At 33.5% G+C, this 22,004-nt stretch overlaps 1 protein-coding gene across 11 annotated transcripts in view; it reads left to right on the top strand.

Moving 5' to 3' along the window:
• polybromo (protein) overlaps positions 1 to 22,004 on the top strand; it is a 159,867-nt gene that overhangs the window by 131,745 nt on the left and 6,118 nt on the right. For 6 of the 11 annotated variants that reach the window (XM_069823762.1, XM_069823761.1, XM_069823767.1 and 3 more), the window contains exons 32-34: positions 7,135 to 7,226; positions 19,524 to 19,607; positions 20,766 to 20,874. In XM_069823762.1, the coding sequence (XP_069679863.1) occupies positions 7,135 to 7,226; positions 19,524 to 19,607; positions 20,766 to 20,874 (285 nt within the window). Of the gene's footprint in view, positions 1 to 1,105; positions 1,171 to 7,134; positions 7,227 to 19,523; positions 19,608 to 20,765; positions 20,875 to 22,004 lie in introns of those variants that run through there. The other 5 variants (XR_011331681.1, XM_069823764.1, XM_069823763.1 and 2 more) reach the window with 5 other exon arrangements.

Genomic DNA, 22,004 nt, shown 5'->3' with positions numbered 1-22,004 from the left:
ATTTTTGCAAGCCCCAAGTGACAGCTTACCAATGGTACTCAAGGATATAACAGGGTTTTCTGTCTATGTTTTCACATGTGAACAATGTAAAGAGTAAACACAATATGCGGCATGTGCAATCCACAAAAACCACTCACATCTTTGGCTGACTCTTCCCTTTCGAATGAATGACAAACTTTTTTTTTTTTTTTTTTAACCTAGCCAAAAATGTCATTGTTTTGGTATTACCAGTTATTTGGGTGTCGGATGCAAGGGATTTTACTGTAATACATTTTGGATGAAATTGTACAACCAGCTATTCAGCATGTAATTAAGTTACTTATAACAATAACTGTAATATTGTTGGAGAGATCCGCATTTATTTGTCATTCTATTGATATCGTTCAATTTGCAGATAAGATTGTATGATGCTACCAAAGTTGGACAGTTTCAATAAGTTTATATATTTTTCTGCACCGGTACCATACTTTAAACTGTTAGTATTTCTCAAGAAGATGATTTATGAACATCTTCATGTAATCCTTACATATAAAATTCTTCCAAACTCTGACTTAATTTATTGAGGGAAAACTTCATGTAATCAAAGTACTGTAGCCAGTTAGACAGTGGACAGAGGTTTGCAAAATAATTTTTTTTATTTCAGTACATAAAAATTATTTGTTACAAAAATCATCATGTACTATCTCATTTTATAAATATTTAAATCTAAAATATTGTTAGTATCGGCATATTAAAAACATTTTTTTTTTTTTCGTGGACATTTATAGGAAAAGTCATTTTAATTCATTTCATCAGACTTGATATTTTCATACACAGATCAGCAGACTTTGATCAATCAGAATTCCATGTGAAATTTCAGCCTTCAGTATGTTCTTTGAGACATATTTTCAGGGAAGAAAATGCATCTTTTAAACTGGGAGGTACTGCATTTTTGTAAGTTGTGAGACAAAGTACACAACTTGATACAAGCTGCATGATGTGAGAGTTACTCTAGGTCTTATTTTTTATTGATTTAATTAAAATTGTGCACTTACTCTATTTCAGTGGTTACATGATTATGTGTTATCTTGATTTTCACAATTGAGACTTCCTATTTCTATTTCAGGAACTTCATGAGTTCACGAACTACTCCAACTCAGGTCAACGTAACAAGTGACAGTACTGGTACTGGTTGGTTGTGTTGTGACTTTCTCATTTTCATTCATGTTAACAATGTGCTAGATGGTGCTAATGGATTGGCTCTGAATGATTCTAGCCCTGTATTGTACCTGCCCTCCCCTATTGTTGCCACTGTGACTCTGTTTTAGGCATGTGAGCTGAGTGTTATAATAACGTAATTTTATCTGTTTATTTTTAGTGTAATTTTTTTGTAGGATCTCCTTACTTTAACATAAATTTCACTGTTTATACATAAAAGTCTCCTTGCTAGCTTGAAGGATGCACGTGACATTTCACATTTATGTTCTGCAAATCTGTATGAATGTGACAGATGCCTATTTCTGTACTTGAAGTAATACATTCATGGCAAGAATTTATTCCGAAATTAGTCTTTATGCCATATATTACCAAAATTGTAGCATAAATGAGATTATGTAACAATTCTCACTGTTTTGAGGTATTAAAAATAGCGAAATGTTTGCTTCACATCGAATGAAAACAGACAGTAGTATAGGATCACTAATATACAATAAAATAAAATAAAAAGAATTGGAAATGTGTATCCATACAATCAATCAAGCATGGAAAAGTGCTTTGTGATAAAATTCAGCTGATAATTAGAATACACAAATTTCAGATTAGACTTTCGAAATTGTGACAGAGGTAGAATTATACTTGAATTGAATTTTGGGAAGGGGGGGGGGGTGTACTACGACCCATTGTGCTTCATTTGGTTGAGAAAAAACCTCGGGAAAAACCCCAATTAGATAACATGTCCCTACAGAATTTGAACCTGAGCCTGTTTATTTCATAGTCAGACATGCTAACCATTACTCCATAGCTGTGAACCTACAGTCGTATTTGGAAGCAATAGTAGCAAATGTAAATAGTGGATGGGAGAAAATTAAGTGTACAATAAACTCAGGAATCACATGTTACTAATACATAAAACAATTTATTAAATAATTTGTCATTAAATTATATGACTGTGATAGTGGCAAAGGACACGAGTATATGATAATATTATAAACGAAGGACGTGATATACAAATAGGAGAGGGAAATTCTCGTATTGATTTGTCTGGAAGACTTAGAGAGGAATGACTATTGTGCTAATCAAAAGATGATGGATTTAAGGGAAATGGGTTTTGAAAATGTGAACTGGTTGGATTCTAATGAGAATATTCACTGGCATAGAATGAAAGCAATAAATGTTTCAGTTTAAATCTTTTGCGTGAAATAAGTAAATACATACTGTAATACAATATAAAATATTTTGACATTGATCATAGTATAATTTCAGGCGTGGCGTGATGAAACAAAAATTAGAATAGAATACTTTCATATGGTCAGCATATAGGATCTTTCTGTAATCTGCTAGTCTTTCAGTATTAAATTCCATATTTAAGGTAGGGCGCTCTGTGAGGCAGAATTCAGTAGTCCTGATGATAGAATGACGTGTGAAGATGATAACTAGAAGAATTGAATTTTAATTTGAACAGGATATGAATAGTAAAATTTTGGAATGTTTTCATTCAAGAACAGTATTCTTTTTTGTGCCATATATTTAAAATTTGGAGCCCTGCTTTCTGAAGAAGCCGGTATAAAGATTTTTATTGCTCTTGGAAGGATAGGTTTGAACCCATGACCAATAGACTTTACCACCGAAGACGCTGAAGTATAAAGTTGTGAGGCATAATTTTATTTACAGATTTCAATTCTGTAAATAAGAGTATATGAATATATAGGTTGCAGTTTGTGTACACATGTGGAGAAAATTGAATTTTATGGCTATAATTATTGATTGTACAGCAAGCAGTATTTGTAGACATAGTTTTACATAACTTTGTTTTTAAGTGAGTTTTGCATAACTCTCTTTTTAATTGACAGTCACCTGTGTTTAAAGAAGTTTTAAAAAAATTTACACCTCATGTTTTAAAATTTACACTGTTTACAGTAATTATTATTATTTCACCTTCTTACATTGTATCTGCTTCTGTATGTGTGTACAAAGTGTTAATTATTTTATGTTTCCATATTTAATAAGATTGGTGTAAGATAACCTGAAGAAAGAATGTTTCTCTTTATTGTTATCACTCTCAAAATCAAGTAATCTACCAGAAATTCTGAAGACAATAAGGATAGAAACAATAGAAGAAGAAAGATATATAACTGGTGCATGGTATAGGATATATAGTGATGTAAAGACAACAAAAGGCAGGCTTTGGAACATTTAGCACAGAATTCTCGAAATATACACCCTTGGGAAAATATATAAAAATTTTGATGGAGAACTAATAGCAATAAGAAGAGCTCTTCTTAATGGCTTAATGTTTTATAGACCACAGATAAAAAAAAAATTGTAATTCTATCAGATTCCAAGGCCACATTAGAGATGATGACCAATAACAACAACACATCAGAAAACCTACGAGATGCAAGAAAATGGTACACAAGTTTCAGATCAAGAAATAAGGAAATTTCTTCTAGTGGATACTATCCCATGTACATAGGTCTGCTTGCAAGGTATAAGATGACAAATTAGTTAAGAGGTATCTAAGTCAAAGCAAAATCTGCCTTTAACATAGAAATTCCAACAAAATGCAAATTAATAAGGAACCACTACAGAAGACTGGAAATAAACATCTCTGAAGAACTGAAAGACAAACTGTGTGAAAAAGTCAGTGAAGAAAGATACATTTTAACAAAACCTCGAAGACAAACAGTAGCATATTTCCGACTGTTTATGGGACATGATTATCTTATTGAGCAAACTAAACTTAACACATCAAACTGCCCAATATGTAACAAAAATTAAATTTTGAACAGACAATACTTTCTCCTCTGTGACAAACCAGGGCTGCTTACTGTGTAGTGCACAGTAAAAGTTCCTTCGCAGGAAATGCAACCCCACTTACTGCCACATTATCTCTGTCTGATTCTGTGTTGTGTAGCAGCACACGATACTCGCAGGATTGTAGGTGTATTTTGAATAACAAAACTGTGCAAAGTAGCACTTTTTTATTATTATTCTTCATCTTTCCCTTTTGCCTCATGGGGTCGGGTCTGCCTCGATCCACCTCTTCCATTCCTCTCTATCCCTCGCCATTCTTCTCAGTTCCCCAATTCCTTTCCCTCTTTTCCTTGCCATCATCTCATTATTCATATACATCGTCCTTGATCTTCCCTTCCCTCTTCTCTCTTCTGTCATTGCCTCCATTACTTGCTTTGGTTTTCTTTCTTCTCTCATTTGCACCACTTTAGTTGTTTTCTTCTTAACTTCTCTTCTACTAATTTCTGTTTTAATTTCTCTCTAATTCTCTCATTTCGTACTCTATCCCTCTTAATATTTGGGAAAAAAGAAATACTGCCTAAAACAAAATTACAAATCCGTTATAGAACCAACCCTGCTGTATGGAAGGGAAATTGGCAGTGACAAATAGAGAATAAGTAATACAACAACAATTGAAATGAAATGCTACTGAAGACTAGTTGGAAAAATAAAGTTAATTAATTGATAGTAAATATTATAGGCTTTCTTGGTTTGGTTTAATATTTCTTCTTTTATTTTTCCACTTCGATGTATAATAGTTCCAAGATATTCACAAGTTTTCACCTGTTCTAGCTCTTCCCTGGGTTTTTTAGTATTGAAATAATGCCAGTAATATCGGGGACATTTGTTCGACTGATGGAGAGCCTTAAAATATATTTCAGATTTGCGTCCATCAGAACTGATCACAGACTTGCTTTCGTATTTTTAAACATATATATATATATATATATATATATATATATAAGTGGGCCCAACATGGATAACACTTTGGCTGCTTCTTGATGAAGTCGAGGGAAGTCTAGTTTGAAGAAAGTACGATAAAATGCAGGCAAATTCTGTGCTATGTAAAATATGTCCTGTTGCCGAGTATTGAACTGTAACTTCAGGAGTTCTAATAAATTGGAAATGTTCTTGAACATCTTTTCACATTTAGGGAAAATAACCTCACAAAGACACCAAACCTGGGGCGCAATCTGGTGATATCCTAAAAGAAAAGTTTTAGGATTAGAAATAGAGCCTTGCAGACATAAATTATGTTTTTTGTAGATAATGGAACTGCCGATAATATCAGTTGAAGTAGCAACAGCAACAACAATAATAATAAAAATAATTTTAATGGATGAAATTTATCTGAACTCTTCACAAATGGCATGCCACATATCTCGAAACTATGCACACCTCATACAGATTCTGGCCTACCAAAGCAAATTGTCTTTAAAGTATGTTGAACAATTGCTCCTAAATATTGTTAACCAGAAATAAAGTGCAAAAAAGTGCACGAGGGTAAGTGATAAAATCGAAACAAAGAGAAAGATAAGAATTCTCTTTTAAGAGAAGCACCTACGAGTATTTCTTTTTTCAATACTCAGACATTGGGATGTATTAAATGTGAATAAATTACGTTTACTTACCTAAACTCGAGAAGTATGCAGTATTTTCTTTTGAAAGCTGGCTCTCCCAGAGAAGAAGCTTCTTTTTGGAGGCATTAATTTTGTCTGTCATGTTTGTTATTAGATGGTTTTTAAAGATTTAGCATAGGCTATTGAGGTGACCAATAAGTTATACCAACTCAAAAAGCAAGATCTGCAACCCAATTAAGGTCCTCCAAAATTGGTTGAGGAGGTGGTTTCATTTTCACAGTTTCTGAAATAGAATCTTCCAGTTCAAAAATCGTTTCAAAACAAGGCAACACGTGTTACAGCTACAACCTTACCCCTACTCGTGCTTCGATGGAGGTTCTGTTTAGTGCACAGTGGATGGCACACGTGCATTGTGCACCATTTGAGCAGCCCTGAACTAAACTCGGATAACAGGAAAATCAACAACATTGAAGCACATTATTGGGAAATTAGAGAAAGGATGATGGAAATTGACTAATCACCATTTGACGACGACGGCAATAACAACAACAACAACATTATTATTATTATTATTATTATTATTATTATTATTATTATTATTATTATTATTATTATTATTACTTCCAGAATAGTTCTGGTACTATTTCCTTATCTAAAAGTATTAGAAAATGTTATAAATTGAATTAAGTTATTAACTTCCTCTTTTGCTGAGATTAACAAAATAATGGAGCTCTGTGTTGATGCCTGTGTACACTATATTTAGTCAAATTTCGTAACTACCCAAACTTCGTCAAAAAAAAAGTTGTGTTAGTTCGTAGAAATGAAAGGGTATAATATTATTATTAATAAAATTACTTAATAACTGATATTCAATTTTGTTCATGTAGAATGCCTTTCTTGACTGGATTTTATTCATAAAACGTTAAAACTTGTTTTAGGACAAAGTAATATTAAGTAATTTCACTCGAAAAATGTTTCACGACAGATATTTTTCATTATGTAAAATTATTAAGCCTGCAAATATCGGTCTGCCATGTCTAGCATATTAGCCATAGCAATTTTCCTTCCACAGTCGTGTATCCACAAATATGTCGAAAATAAGTTGGTAAGTATTATAATATATAAATATATATTGCCTGAAAGCTTTGTGTTTGAGTTGTCTTCTCATATAATATTATGGCTAAAGTGACATTATAGCATAGGCTGGTTTTTAGAAAAGTTAATGAATATAAAAAAATCATGAAATTTCTTTTACTATGCTCATAATGTTTTTGCACTATAATGTTCAAACCCTTGTGCACAGAGATAATCATGTCATTGAAGTTAACACATTTTATGCCAGTTTTATATTGAGGTGAAAGTGTTATGTTAATGTAAATGGAAATGTCACACCATTGAATCTCAAGTATGCATGTTGAGAATTTTTTAAGCTCATGTTACCACCATCCTAGCTGCTTAGTAACCTTGTAGATGGTGTGACGCTGTGCCGTAACCTGCTGCCCTGCTCTGGATGTCCATGTGTGTGCCTGTTGTATGGTAGTTTGATACAATGTGTTGTGCGTAGGAACTTTGTGGCTTCGCGTCGACTACCTGTGCCTCCTGCCAGACCCCCGCCTCAACTTACTACCCCTCAAGGTCACCTACAGCATGTAGCACGTGAGTTTCTTTGTTTTGTGTGTGTGTTCAAGTGCTCAAATCTTCAAAACTGTTTATTTTATACGTTACTAACGTCATAATATTACCCTTTTCACATTAAAATTTTATAAGGTTCATTATTAAATTGTAAGAACTTCTCCAATTCCATCGAAAGATGCTTAATTTTTTTCTTTACATGCAAAAGCACTACTGTATTTTTTTATTAATATTAATAGGTTATGCTTGTAAGTTTTTTAATATTCGGTATTTGATGTCCAGTGCATGGCATATACAATTTACCAACATTATAATCTGTTGTAATGCATTTGTTTAGTGGGGAGATCCTGCTGCTCTCACATGGGAGAAAAACAAATCGGCAGTGAATGGTGGTGATTTGGGCCTTTAGTTTCATATAAATAATGTGCGGTAAGAAGTGATAAAAAACGTTATGTTGACCTTATCTTTCATCAAAGCATGTGTTGAGAACATCCACCTTTTTGGATGCAAAAATCATATCTGTGTAGAAAGTTCTGGAATATCTTCTGCAAAACTCTATTTGTAAATTCATTCAGCATTCAAATGATTTCATTCTCCAGCTCTTGAAGAATGTGTGGATTGTTCACATACACTTTCTGTTTTAAATTCCGCCATAGATAAAAATCAGGAACATATAAATTTGGGGAATGAGCTGATGAATAGGGACTGGATTTTTATGTAATTACATATTATATTCCTTTCAACCTAACCGTATATAAATAAAAAATCTTTGCGAATCTTGTAATTACCATTAATATATTAAAATTTGATACCGGTATTATATATTTTTACATATTTACCCCACATTACACATTATGGCTTGGTATTACATAAATCTACATATTTAGGGATTTTATTCATTTTTACTTCTCTTAAAAGAAAAAAAAAACTTTTGCTGGGGAAGTTTACAATTTGAAATACACAGATTTAAAAACCCTTTTTACCTACCCAAGAAAGTACACATTTCGGGACGAAACATTACGTCCTTAGTTCTAGGAAGTAATAGCCCACTGTAAATATGAGTGAACAAAAGGCAACCTTTCTCATACAACTACCTTGTATTGTAAAAATCACTCAGGAAGTAGTGGTGGAGTAGGACGAGGACGTCATGATTTGTCTCGAACTATAATTGTTCTGCACACGTTTTAACAAGCCGTTCCCATGCAGTTTACAACCTTATCCACCCTCTTTCTAATCCTTCGAGGGAAAACCCGTGTCAAATCTGACATGAGCCGCAATAAAAGAAAAGAAGCTGGAGTAAAGGAAAAAACTGGAAAGATGTTGAAAGATTAAAATAAATAGCTTTTCAGGTTATTGCTTGATCTCTTTACTTTAAATTTAGTAGACCTATACGGAAATTGGATTTTCCGAGCAATTAGAATTAGGTTGGAATGATGCTACCATTTTGAATGAGACAGGAATGTCACTTTTCAAACAACAGTTTGTAAATGCCTATAGTTTGAGGTTTTAGTAAGTACTTTGTTTCTTACAGGGGGCAGCTGAAATCCATGTGTCCCACATCTCCTCTTATTTTCTCCTAATCCAGTAAAGCGAAACAGTGCTTCCAGTACTATTGTCATTCATTTCACTCAGTTCTCTAGTTTTAGTACTTACAGTATAAAGTGCAAGTGAGTTTATCTATTGCTTTTAACTAACTAAAATGGCCCCTGTATCTTCAACCCTAACGACAAAAATAAAATCATGGATTGCGACGGACAAAGCTTTCACTAAAGATGGAAAAATAGTAATATGTCAAGTGTGTGGTAAAAAAAGTCGGGTGTCCTATGAAATCACAACTAGAGAGTCTTACCTATCCTATACCTGCTAGATATTGATATTAAATATTTTCATGATTTTACATATTTTTGGTACATGTTCAGCTTATTTTTCTTACATAAATATGTACATATTTCACACCTTGATATTACATAAAAATCCGGTCCCTACTGATGAATGTCTTCGATTAATTACACTATCATCAAACAATTTTTCTCATGTTTTTAACTATATACAGGCTGTATGTGCAGTGTAGTTATCTCGCTGGAAGTAAGCATACTGTTTTTTTTCAGTCAATTTTGCAAAAAAAAAAAATAGACCACACTAGATTTCGCACATAACATGGTGAATTGACTGCATTTCAAAATAAAATGGGGCCAATTACCCTGTGTGCAGTAATGCCACACCACACACCCACTTTCTGACCAAGAAGAGGAACTTTATTCATTAAATTAAGATTTTCATTATCTCAGTGTCTTGTATTCTGAGAGTGGGCATAATTGATTAAATGGAACCAAGCTTCGTCTGTCATTGTTAATTGAGATTGATCAAGAGTACCATCCTGAACAGATTGCAACATTCACTCACAAAAATTAATGCGAGTGGCTGGATACTCTTGCTGAATAACTGTCATTCTGTAAGGATAATAGTGCAGCATTTTCATTTCTCTTAATACTGATCTTTGTGACATGCTGCATTCTTGTGCTAATCAATATTAAAATTTCCTAGGACCTAGCTGAATTCTTGTCTGAATATCTGTAAGTTTCTCAAATGTGATTCTTGCATCCAGAATATTGGACATAATTGCCACCATATGCTTTGATCAAAATAGGATCAACATAACATTTTCTTATTACCTATTATAGGTCTTGCAAGCAGGGATTACCAATGATAGGAATGCGAACGAAACAATTCGATAAGGAAGAGCAGGTGACAGAAAAGGTCACAAGATAACTTGAATGATATTCAGGAGTACAGTCGGAAGAGAAACTACATCAATAGAATCAGTCTTGCATTGTGATCGTTACATTACGGTTTTAGATTCAGTTCCACTGCATGTGAATATGTGTCTTGTTCCAAGTGCATTCATTTTATTATGTAGTGATGGAGCGTCCCCCTCGTAGAATCATTATTTTATTCATAAACATAATGTTGCACGTTTAATTCGCTTCGAATTTTTCTCTTGTTATGCTTTTCATTTCCACAGGCGATGTCCCCATCTATTCATCTTCTTGGAAGAAGTAGTACTTCCAATGGCCTGCACCTCTCACTCCCTCGGCATGCCCACATACACACGTCAAAACAGACAGTAACACTACCACTGTTTTTCAGTAATCGTCCCTTGCGCAAGCTATACCAGTGCATTATTTGTATGGGACTAATCCCTAAATCACCTCCTTTCACCATTGATTAGTTTTCTTCTCATGTGAGAGAGTGGTTGTATCTTCCCACTAAACACACATGCTATGACCAGTTATAATGCTGATAAGTTGTATATGCTATACACTGTACTTATCCCTTCTCAAGATTAGTATGTAAACATTTCTAGATATTCATATCCCTAAACCTTGAATCTAGTGTGAGGAAAGAATATGTATTGATATTTTTCACAAGCTCCCTATTCTATTAGGTATCTTGTTAGTCGAAATATAGAATAAGTATTGTGATGTAATGTCTATTTCGAGATTTTGTTGAATATACAGTAGAACCTCGATTTTCCGTCACCCTATTAACCGATTGATGGATTATCTGACTGACTTTCTCTCTTGCTCTTTTTTTGATGTATAAAAATATGAAGTACTATATGTACATTATATTAGTACGAATTTTTTTCTACAGAGTGTTTTCTTTACGAACTTTTACCCTTATACAGTATGATCTACTCTTAAAGGGGCCGTGCTGTCTAACTTCTATGCAAAATGTTTTCTACAGGTGTCAAAAGAAAACGTGTTGTGCTACGAAAAAAAAAGTACAAGTAATTGAATGGTTTGGAAAAAGAGAAACTGTGGTTCATCTCGCATCAGAATACGAAATAGGAATTACAACTGTGCACGATTTAATGAAAAACAAATATAAAGTGTATAAAGCATGTAAATCTACAACATGAGACCTGTAGACCTACTATTCCTATCTTTTCACAGACAGCCGTCATAAGGAGTTTTGTTGTTGAAAATCAGACTTAAATTAGTGAACGTCTGATCTATTATCTAGAATGTTAAAACAGAAGACCACGGAGGAAATTACGAAACTGTATTAATCTATGCACTTAATTTATGAAAACCTTACATGGTATGGATTATCCGATTTTTTCGATTAACCGTTCACTCCACCCCCTTCATTACCACGGATAATAGAAGTTCTACTGTACTCACTTTCAGCATCCCTAGTACTTAAACCTGGTCCGTCCATCTTCTATCTGTATATTATAGCTTTACTGTCCCTTTTGTCTATATGCTCCTTTGTTCTTCTTAGCAGTTCAGTAGCTTTTTATATGAATATTCGAAGCTATTTTTATTGACGAAGCATGATATTAAATATCAAAATCTTTATTACAGAAGTGATAGTACTTTTACAATGAAAACAGTAATAAAAATAGCACAATTTTGACTATTTTTTCGACTTCTGCTCTTATCAGTTTCTCTCATGTTCTCCTTACAAAGTAATGCCTAATATGTTACATGTTCCCAAATATTTAATTGAGAATGATAAATAGTGAAAGTTAAAATATTGTATGTTTCAAACTTCAATCACGGTTGTAAGATGTAAAAGTTATACACAAACTGCAGAAGTATCTATATTTATCCAGTCATAGATAGTGGTACAAATGGTACAGTTATTGCTCTTTATGCAATTTGTCATTGTGCAGTTCTGGATTGTTATCCATTAAGATTAAAGATTAAACTGTTAGCATGTTGTGGCCTCAAGCATTTTCGTTATCATCTTTCATGTTATAGTCCTTGATATGCTATTGTCTACAAGAAATATTCCACCCATTTTTTTTGTTCTGCCAATATTTCCTCTTGCGATAGGTCTATATTTCATTATTAAGCCTGGAAAAATGTATTAATTCTTTCAGTGTGTTACTTTGCAGTCAGTCATCCTTAAAAAAAATTGCTTTCACAATTAAGTGTTTGAAACAAAGTATAGTACTCGTAATAACTATGTAATTCTTACTTTGTAAAGTATAATCAGAAAGTACATGCAATTCACAATGCATTCTTTATCGTATAAAATGTTATGAGACCATTATGTCATGAAGGTATAATAATTATGTAAATAAATTTTTTGCACGATTGTGTCCCCCCCCCCCCCAGCTATTGTTGTTAGGCCTTGAAAGTTAGAATTCCCACACAGAAACTTGCTGCTAGGGAAACCATTTTTCATGTCCACATCTGTGGAGTAACGGTCAGCGCATCTGGCCGCGAAACCAAGTGGCCCGGGTTCGATTCCCGGTCGTGGCAGGTTACCTGGTTGAGGTTTTTTCCGGGGTTTTCCCTCAACCCAATATGAGCAAATGCTGGGTAACTTTCGATGCTGGACCCCGGACTCATTTCACCGGCATTATCACCTTCATCACATTCAGACGCTAAATAACCTTAGATGTTGATAAAGCGTCATAAAATAACCTACTAAAAAAAACATTCTTCATAACATAAAACCAGAACAAATAGAAGTAAATAATGTCCTAACTCACTGTTAATGTACAGAAACGCCATAGCTTGGCACTTGTGTTACTTTTGGGCTGTTAAAACACCTGATTATGACATTCTTGCTGTTTACACTAATGTGCGCTATTATTGTAAGTTTTTGCTATTTGCCAACAATGGAAAAATGGAAAAAAATGTTTCCATAACATAATAATAATATTAATGTAATAATAATAATAATAATAATAATAATAATAATTGAAGCGTCGGCTGGAACAATGTTGTAAGTTACAAAATCTTCATTCGGTGTGTTTCCGTGTGTATGTCATGTTACCTTGCTGTACTCCTTGGCTTGCAATTGTCCATCAATGCAATATGTGAAATTTGTCCACGCAAAGATTTGCTACCCTGGAACAACGTTGTACATGTACCCATTTTTTCAGCTCCTGTAAATTTTACCAAATGTAACTTATAATGTTGTTCCAGCTGACGCTTCAGTTGCTCACCACCTGGACAAGAATTTTTTCGAGAATATCTACAGGTGTCGCATTTCTACAGCCATAAATAGCCACTGGTTGGACCCAGTTGTGCAGAAAAGGAGCAAACATAAATACTAATACGTGATTGACTATTTGATTTTTCTGAGGAGATGGAGTTAGATCACCCATGTCAACAAACCCATCTAATTGAAGTGAACAATTATTAAGATGAAGCTCTTCTCTCAACTTAACTTCATCGAAAATTACTCTCCCATATTTTTTATTTTTATCATTTTCTTCTTTGTAATATTCTGAAATAGCCTTCAGTGCATTCGAGTTTAGCCCGAAAGAACATTTACGGCCTTTACAGAGGTTCCTTTAATGACTTTCTGAAGGGAGAGGTAACAGTCCATGCTTAAGACAATGTCTTTATCCTTTTGGGGATTTTATTTTTAGCAGCAAACTCTCTAAATTGAAATCATTACTCTATCGCATACCAAGGGAACCTTTTACTTGGTAATTTTTGTTTTTTTTACTGAGGTTTTTATTATTTGTGCATTGACAATTACTTGATTTCAGTTTTTGTTGAAATAAATTATTCATAGCATTGGCTATACTGAGATTAATTTTAGTTCGAGTTAGTGTCCGTTTAAGACTTTTAATTTGTCTTTTTAAAAGTGTTCGAAGAAGTAGGTTCAGTAGTTAAATAGTTCTTTCCTGAATGGGATATGAGGCCTCTTGTGTCTTTTGGTATGCTCTTATCTTCATTCTTCCTCCTTGGTCTTTTTCGGAACTTAATCGGAGCTGACAAATATTTAGGCAAATTAGGAAATATATGAACATTATTAGGAGCATTAAATCCAGACGTTTGAGATGGGCAGGGCACACAGCACATATGGATGAATCCAGAAATGCATATAGTGTTAGTTGGGAGGGCAGAGGAAAAAAAAGATCTTTGAGGAGGCCGAGACGTAGATGGGAGGATAATATTAAAATGGATTTGAGGGAGGTGGGATATGATTGTAGAGAATGAATTAATCTTGTTCAGGATAGGGACTGATGGCAGGCTTATGTGAAGGTGGCAATGAACCTCTGGGTTCCTTAAAAGCCATAAGTAAGTAAGGGAATATATGAGGGACTGCTCCTGGTTTTAGTTTCCAATTGTCACTGGGTATTTCCACCTTTTCTCCCCTCACAGTGAAAGAATCTGTTTTAATTATCAACTCTTCTCTAAAATGTAAATCACAGGCCCTACTTTTATCTCAAGTTACATATCTTTTCGAGGAATCACTCTAACCTATTTTGAAAAATCATCTGTGTCTTTCGGCGTCCTGAAAAAACCTCTATTATTGATCTTATCATAATCTGACTTACAGCCTGGGACAAAGCACGTTGGCATATTGGCATACTAACAAAATCATGTATTTATTAATAAATCAGTATAGACTCTCTTTGTATATTCTATCATAAACAACTTACAGATGTTGGTTTAGGCTAACACCAATAAATCTAATTTCTCTTCCAATTTTTAACGGTTAAATATAATGAAATTGTGCTGTGGAACTTCGCTTCACTCACTATTCATTCTACCGCAAACTACTGAGGTTTAAGCACCCATTACAATCATCGCGCCTTTAGTTCAGCAGTCCACTACCAACAATGGATTTATACGGAAGTCAGGACACTGTTTACTTCTATTCGTTCTGATAAAACTGTATGGAAATAAACCCATTACAGTGCACTTATTGTTACTTAGTTACCATTACAGTATAGTTTTGCGAAGGCTTTGGAATAATATTAATCTACATTTTCAATGATCATGCAAAAAATGTTGTACAATACACGTTTGTGAAGTGCATTACAAAATCTCGGAAATTGAAAAACTCGCTCTGGTCGTTTTTGAAACTTTTTCTCTATTTTGTAAAAGGACTTTCCAACCTTGTGTCGTAATATACTATACTACACTAAGAAAGACCAGAGAAAGCAACAATGACTGTAGTATGAAATGTTTTAATTTTACTTCATTCCACCAATGAACAAATTCTTCTTTTCAGTCAACAAGTCAAAGATTCTTTTAACGTGAAAAAAGATCACTAACAGTTTTTATAAATTTTCAAATGCATAAGATTCTATCTGTAGAACAAAATTATTTTAAAACTGTACGATTTAGGCATATGAAGTTATATATTTTCCTCAGTCTTCAATTTCCTAACTCAATGTTTTATTGCAACCAGATATGATAGAAGTATCTCCAAATCTAGACAGATTACCGAGGATTACCACAAGGTGGAGTTCTTAGTATAACACTTTTTAATATCTACATCAGTGACCTGCCACAAACAATTAAAATATCTGGAGTAAAGTATGCTCTTTTCGCACATGGTTTAGGAATGTGGACCTCCAAACCAAGAAATGAAAGCATTGAACTTAAAACAATAATGGAAAATTCCTTTAAAAATTACGTAACTGGTTTGTAGAAAACTTAATGACAGTAACATTTCCATTTTTTTTTTTTTTTTTTTTTTTTTTTCATTAAGAGAAAAGCTACTGCATGGAACTACATTTAGAGTGAAAACTACATATTCAATAAACTACTTGGGGTGATTTTTTATATTAAACTTGCTTGGAATAAATATACCATATATACATACGATATACTCTGCACATATTTTTTCCGGAATCTAGCGAAGAAAAACTGGGGTGCGCGGATTATTCGATGGCACTGAGTATTCACGTATATACGGTATATAGAATATATCACACAAAGAGCTGAAAGGCATTTATCACTTATAAAACGTTTGTCAGGCATGAAATGGTATGTTCAAGAAAAACTCTTACTACTTCTACTTATAATCTCTATTTAAAATCAGTGTTACTTACTGTGGTAAAGTTTTAGTAATATCATCATCATCATCATCCATAGTGGTACAATTCATCTCTAAATCTGGGTCTCCTCAAGAACTCTCCTCCACCTTTCCCGATCCAATGCAATCGTTCTCCAGTTTCTCATTCTTAATGATACAGCATCCCCATTCACTTCATCTATCCACCACAATCTTGGCCTTCCTCTCCCCCTCTGGCCACCCATTTGTAGTGTCATAATTTTTCTTGAAATTTCTTCATTCTTCATCCTCATTAGATGTCCTGCCCACTTCAATCTGGATATCTTGATGTATTTACTGATATTAGGATTCTTAAAGAGCGTACACTGCTCATGGTTGTATCTCTTCCTCCATATGCCATTCTCACATACTGGTCCATAAATCCTTCTTAGTATCTTTCTCTCATAACAGAGGAGATCATACTCATTTGTTTTGCTAAAGGCTCGCCTCCACTATTAAACATTTAACAACAACATGTTGAATTTAACATATATATGGACACTTCAAGTCTCAATTGACTTAACATGTTGACTGAGTATGTTGAAATTAACACTTTTAACATGTTGGCGTGTTTCCAAGCAGCAATTTATTTGCTCTTGCAATGTTGGTACAGTTCAGCAAAGTTCGTAGAGTTTCCATAGCAATAACTAACTTCCGATTTTGTGGCGCGTATCTTGATCATTTTTATACTATCAGTGGTCCTTGGTGTTGGCTGTAAGTTGTTCAAAGTAATTGAGTGGACGAAAGAAGATACGTTAGAATAAAATTAATGCACTGATGGAAAGGCCTTGTTTGTGGAATGTGTCTGCAAAAGAATACGGAGACAAAATAAAGAAGGCCGACTGTTTTAGAGAACTGGAATTATTATTTAATTGTTCTCGAGAATACAGTAGAGAGTTTTCACACTCTCATTGTACGCAAAACGTTAATGCTATGTTGACGCAGTAATGGTCTTATTTGGTGATGTATGTTAATGTTCGTAAAACTTCGGAAAGAATAATTATACGATATTACCCACTCCTTTAATATCTATCATGTCACAGGTCCTATGATAGTCAATCATTCGCACTGTACGTTCTTTAATTGAGATGAAATGGCTGCTCTTAAATTGAGTCTTTCTTTGATGTAACAGTAAGTATTTTTGCAGCAATATATTAAAATCGTGTTCTGACATTCTCAGCAAGTTTTTTAATCCAAATCGATCTTCAACTTTAAGCTCATTTAGAATGTCTTCTGCATAGTGTCCTTTATTAAGATATTGCCGCACCCACATTCTCATTTTCTTCCTTTTCAAGGCCTTGTAACAATCAATAGAGGCAATTACAAAAGTCAAATCATCATCTGAGTCCATTGTCCAAGGTTTGAAAATAAGACACTATCTACATTAAAATCTCATAGACTGTTTATGGTGGACTACGCAAAGAAAGTCAAGTTTAACATTTTTAACAGTGTGGACAAAGTGTTAAATGAAATTAACATTAACATGTTCAATCAACACGTTGGGATGTTAACAGTAAATAATTTAACATGTTGTTAAATGTTTAATAGTAGAGACGAGCCTTAATAGTCAGTATTTCAGATGCGTATGTGAGAATTGGCCTTAACAGAGTTTTGTAGACCTGTACCTTTATAGATCTCGGCAGAGAAGTTTTAATAACAGCAAATCTTAAAAAGATAAAATGATTAGAAAATCAAAGTCTCCAATTAATTATAGGAGCTGTCGAATATACTCCAGTATCTGCAATGTAACTGATAGTTAATCAGTTTTCTATTGAATATGAACTAAAGGATCCTGTTATTGAATGCGAAAAATTGATCAGACTTCCATTTAGCATTTGGAAGCTAAGAAACTTCATAGTTAACTTCAAATCTCTAGAAAGCTTTCTGTCTAAAGTGCATGAAATTAAGAAAAAGATAAATCTCTTAACAAGTAAAGAAAATCTAATTCATAAAACTAACCCTACACAAGCAAAAGAAATGTATTTTCTGCACCTGGTCGAATATAATCAAGAAGCGTGATTTCCAAAAGATGTCCTAAAATTCCTAGCATTGGGAACTATTCATAATAGATTCCTTGTCAAAGAATGGCTTCATATTTTTACTGAAGCTGCCATAGTGGTCTAGTGGCTTAGTGCTGGACTTACAATGCTGTGGACCCAGGTTTGATTCCTGGCATACCCTCCGATTCATAACTTGTGTTGGGTAAGCTCATAGTTCAGATAACACAGGAGTTTTTTCTGGGAGCTTCGGTTCCACTGTGGTATTCCAACAAATTTCCATCATCTCATCATCATGGGTGTAGCATAAACCAGCTTCCTATAGAGCACCATGGGCAACAACTTTGTCGATAAATTGATCTACACAACTGGCTTCATGTGGATGAATGACGAACAGTCAAGTACCCGCAATTACTAAATATATATTGATGGATCCCTATTGTCCAATCAAAATGGTGCAGGTGCTCACAGAAAAAAGAAGGTCTCCCATGAGTAAGATTCTTTAAATAAATGCAAGACAAAATTCAAAATATTGGGAAATGTCACAATCTCGTGATATATGGTTTGTACTGATATTTTTGTAATAGTATATTACAATACAAGGTTGGGAAGTGCTTTTACAAAATCGAGGAAAACTTTGAAAAACGAGCAGAGCAAGAAGTGCTTTTTACAAATCAAGGAAAACTTTGAAAAACGGGCAGAGCGAGTTGAAAATAATATTTTTAAAAATCTTAATATATAGTACATACATTACACTATGAACAGCTGACTGATGTTAGCAATCTGGCCAATGTACAAATTTCACCATCAACTTCAATGTGAAGAAGTAAAAATGATTCATATAACTATACTATGATGTACCGAAGTACATATGATATTTCCATGCAGAAATTCTGCATTATCATATGGTGATAAGTGATTCAGGTACTTATAATATTTCGTGTTCAATTGGAATATTTGTTATTTCTTTTTGGTAAGTGAAGTTTGAATTGTTTAATATACAGTACATACGTTACACTATGAACAGCTGACTGAAGTTAGCAGTCACCAAATGTGAAGGAGTAAAAATGATTCAGGTACTTATAATATTTCGTATTCAATTGGAATAATTTTTATTTCTTTTTGTTTAAATGAAATTCAGCACATTTCAAATGGAGTATATATAATGTATATTAATTAACACTGCCTTTTGCATATGAATTTTACATGCAGACATAGAAGGCAATGCTTTTCATTACAACACTAGAGCAGTTATTTGTAATATTTCAACATACTTATCTAGGTTGGTATATCTGAATTCAGTAAAATCAACTTTCAATTGTGGCAGCCATTTGCTGTAACGACGAGAAAACACTATCGTGCAAAAATTAAGATTTTCAAGTACTATTCTGAATAGAAAATAGCAATACTTACAGAAATGTGACTTTGTGTACCACATGACTAATCTGCATGGTGTGATAGTGCAGTGTGAAGCATGTTGTGGTGTGTTTTGTTGTTGCAGCGAGCTCAGCTGCTGGGCAGACACTCTCTGCATCTCACCAGGTTCATTCACGCCAAACGCCCTCACCTCTTGCTCATGTGCCAGGTAATAGCCTTTCTGACTTCGGCTTATTCAGATTTTTCGTCTTTATAATCTTTTTGCCTGATGAAACCAATTTTGTGAAGAATGTTTTATTATTATTATTTATTTTTTTATATATATTTTCATTAACTCATGTAGTATTAAAACAAATATAAGATTTTAGCCATTTATTCTACAGTGATAATAAATATTAGAACCTCTAGAGAGCTTTGAACTTTGCATTTTGTTGTGAGAAGTTTATTTATTTTTTTTACACGTATGTAGTGATTTCTCTTTTATTATAACATCTTTAGATAATAATAATGTAAATAAATGTTTGACAAAATGTAAAGCACTGAGTGGCACAAAACTATTAAAGGAGAGAAAGAGACAGTGTTTTGTTTTACAGCATGGTGATGTGTTGGAATGCACTTACTTTAGTTGAATATTTTAATATTAAATACATAACAATATGGCTGCAGTATTTTTTTTTAACTTGCTGAAGTTTTATGTAGAAGAATTATCTTAGTCATTTACTGTGCTACTATCTATTTGAACACGTTGAAAGAATCCTTATATTCTTCTTTTTCCTCCTCTTTCTCTGCTGTCTCATATTTTCTTCATTTGTCCTCTCTGAATTTGTCCTCCTTTCTCCCTTTTAGTTATTTTTAAGGAATTACATACTTTTTTTTAGGATGTGTTAAATTTATAGATTGAAAGCGATATGCTGCAATAAATATTACGGGTGTATTGTTGAAAATATAGTCAATAAGTGTCTCACCTAAACATAACTGTCATAAAAGAAGACAGAAATCCCTACCATCATTAGGCAGTTGCATCTGATCAGAATTGTTAGATAGAGCCTGAGTTATGAAAGATCACCATGCATTGAATATATTTTACACATCAGATAATAAAATGAAACTTGGTTGGGCAAACAAAAGAAGAAAGAAACTTTTCGAATCATTTTCATAGGGAGAAGAGTGCCCACTAGCTTCCTTCAGCAACTGTCGCTAATCATTGCTCATAATTTATTATATGCATATTTGTAAAAGTAATATTTTCGTATTTTACTTGTAGAGTTATTGTGATCAGGAGAGAAAAGAGAATGTTATTCACATATGTGCACTTAAATTACTAATGAAGTTTTCTTTTCTTTTTTCTTTTTTTATGTAAATATAGGTTGTGGCATTACACAAAATCCAGGAATACAGACACGGCCTGTTGAACCATTATTTGTAAGTGTGCCTCCTCGTCCACAACGACTTCTTCATTCCGAGGCATATATAAAGTAAGTTATAATACTTCACATGTCGTTGCATTGTATTTCAAGAGTAATTTTTCATCTTTCATCTTTTGCCAATAGTAATAGTTTAACTCAACAAACTTAATTTGCATGTAAGAACATGTAAATGGATATGAATTAATATAGTTTCTGCAATTTTAACATAGTTGTCATGTTTTACAAAAAGTTATTGTTCAAATTCATTATTCTTGGTTCATTTAATAAGTTTTGTTTCTGTTTACATACAATACTATCGATAACAAAATTGAAATAATCTAGAGAATATTTTATACGAAACTATAGTGTTTTTCGAAACAGCTTTTCAGATATGAGCATATATTTTGTAGGCCTATTCAAAAAGCTAAAACATGTGCGTAATAAACATAGGAAAATCACCTTGACTTGTTTTGTTAGTGCATTAACTATAGTAGTAATCTTCAGTCTGCAGGCTGCTGAATGATTATATGCACCCCAGCAACATTATTTAGGAAAATTAACCCCTTACCGCATGGGACAGTCTTGCACACATGGTTTAATATTCAAATAACTTCAGTAGTTCTTTCTTTCTCAACTAATGTCACATATGGTCAAATCCATTTCTTGACGTGTGTCATATCTGTCCCAGTATGCAGTTTGAAGTATTATATGCTTATATTAAAAATTATATGAATATAAAACTGGTATGTGCAATACCTGTCCCAGAATGTGGTAAGGAGTTAACAACACAGATGGCATTCTTTTAAGCAATTTTAAAGACGAAAAATGTAGAGATACTAAAATGAAGAATTTGTCTACAGTGGTTGTTCCCAGGACTCTTAGTAGTTAATTTGGAGAAGACTCTGAAGGACAAAAATAACTATTTTCAATGTTAAACATGGGGAGTGAAATGTTGTTGTTGTTGTTTTCTAATGCCAGGCGTTTGACAATAAAGTCATTTGACCTCTTGCACTCCAATATTTTTCAAAGATATTATCATGACCAGCCACTGAAGCACAGATTTTGAGGTGTTCCGAATCCATTTCTTGGTTTGAGTTGCACAATGGACACTTAGGGGACTGACATATTCCAATTCTATGCAGGTGCTTGGCTAAACAATCATGGCCTGTTGCCAATCTAAATGCAGCTACAGACGATTT

This window comes from Periplaneta americana, chromosome 4 (assembly GCF_040183065.1).
Source record: "Periplaneta americana isolate PAMFEO1 chromosome 4, P.americana_PAMFEO1_priV1, whole genome shotgun sequence".
In the NCBI taxonomy this organism is placed as follows: Eukaryota; Metazoa; Arthropoda; class Insecta; order Blattodea; family Blattidae; genus Periplaneta; species Periplaneta americana.
Note: the sequence above shows the minus strand (reverse complement) of the source record. Positions and strands in the feature narration are given on the sequence as shown.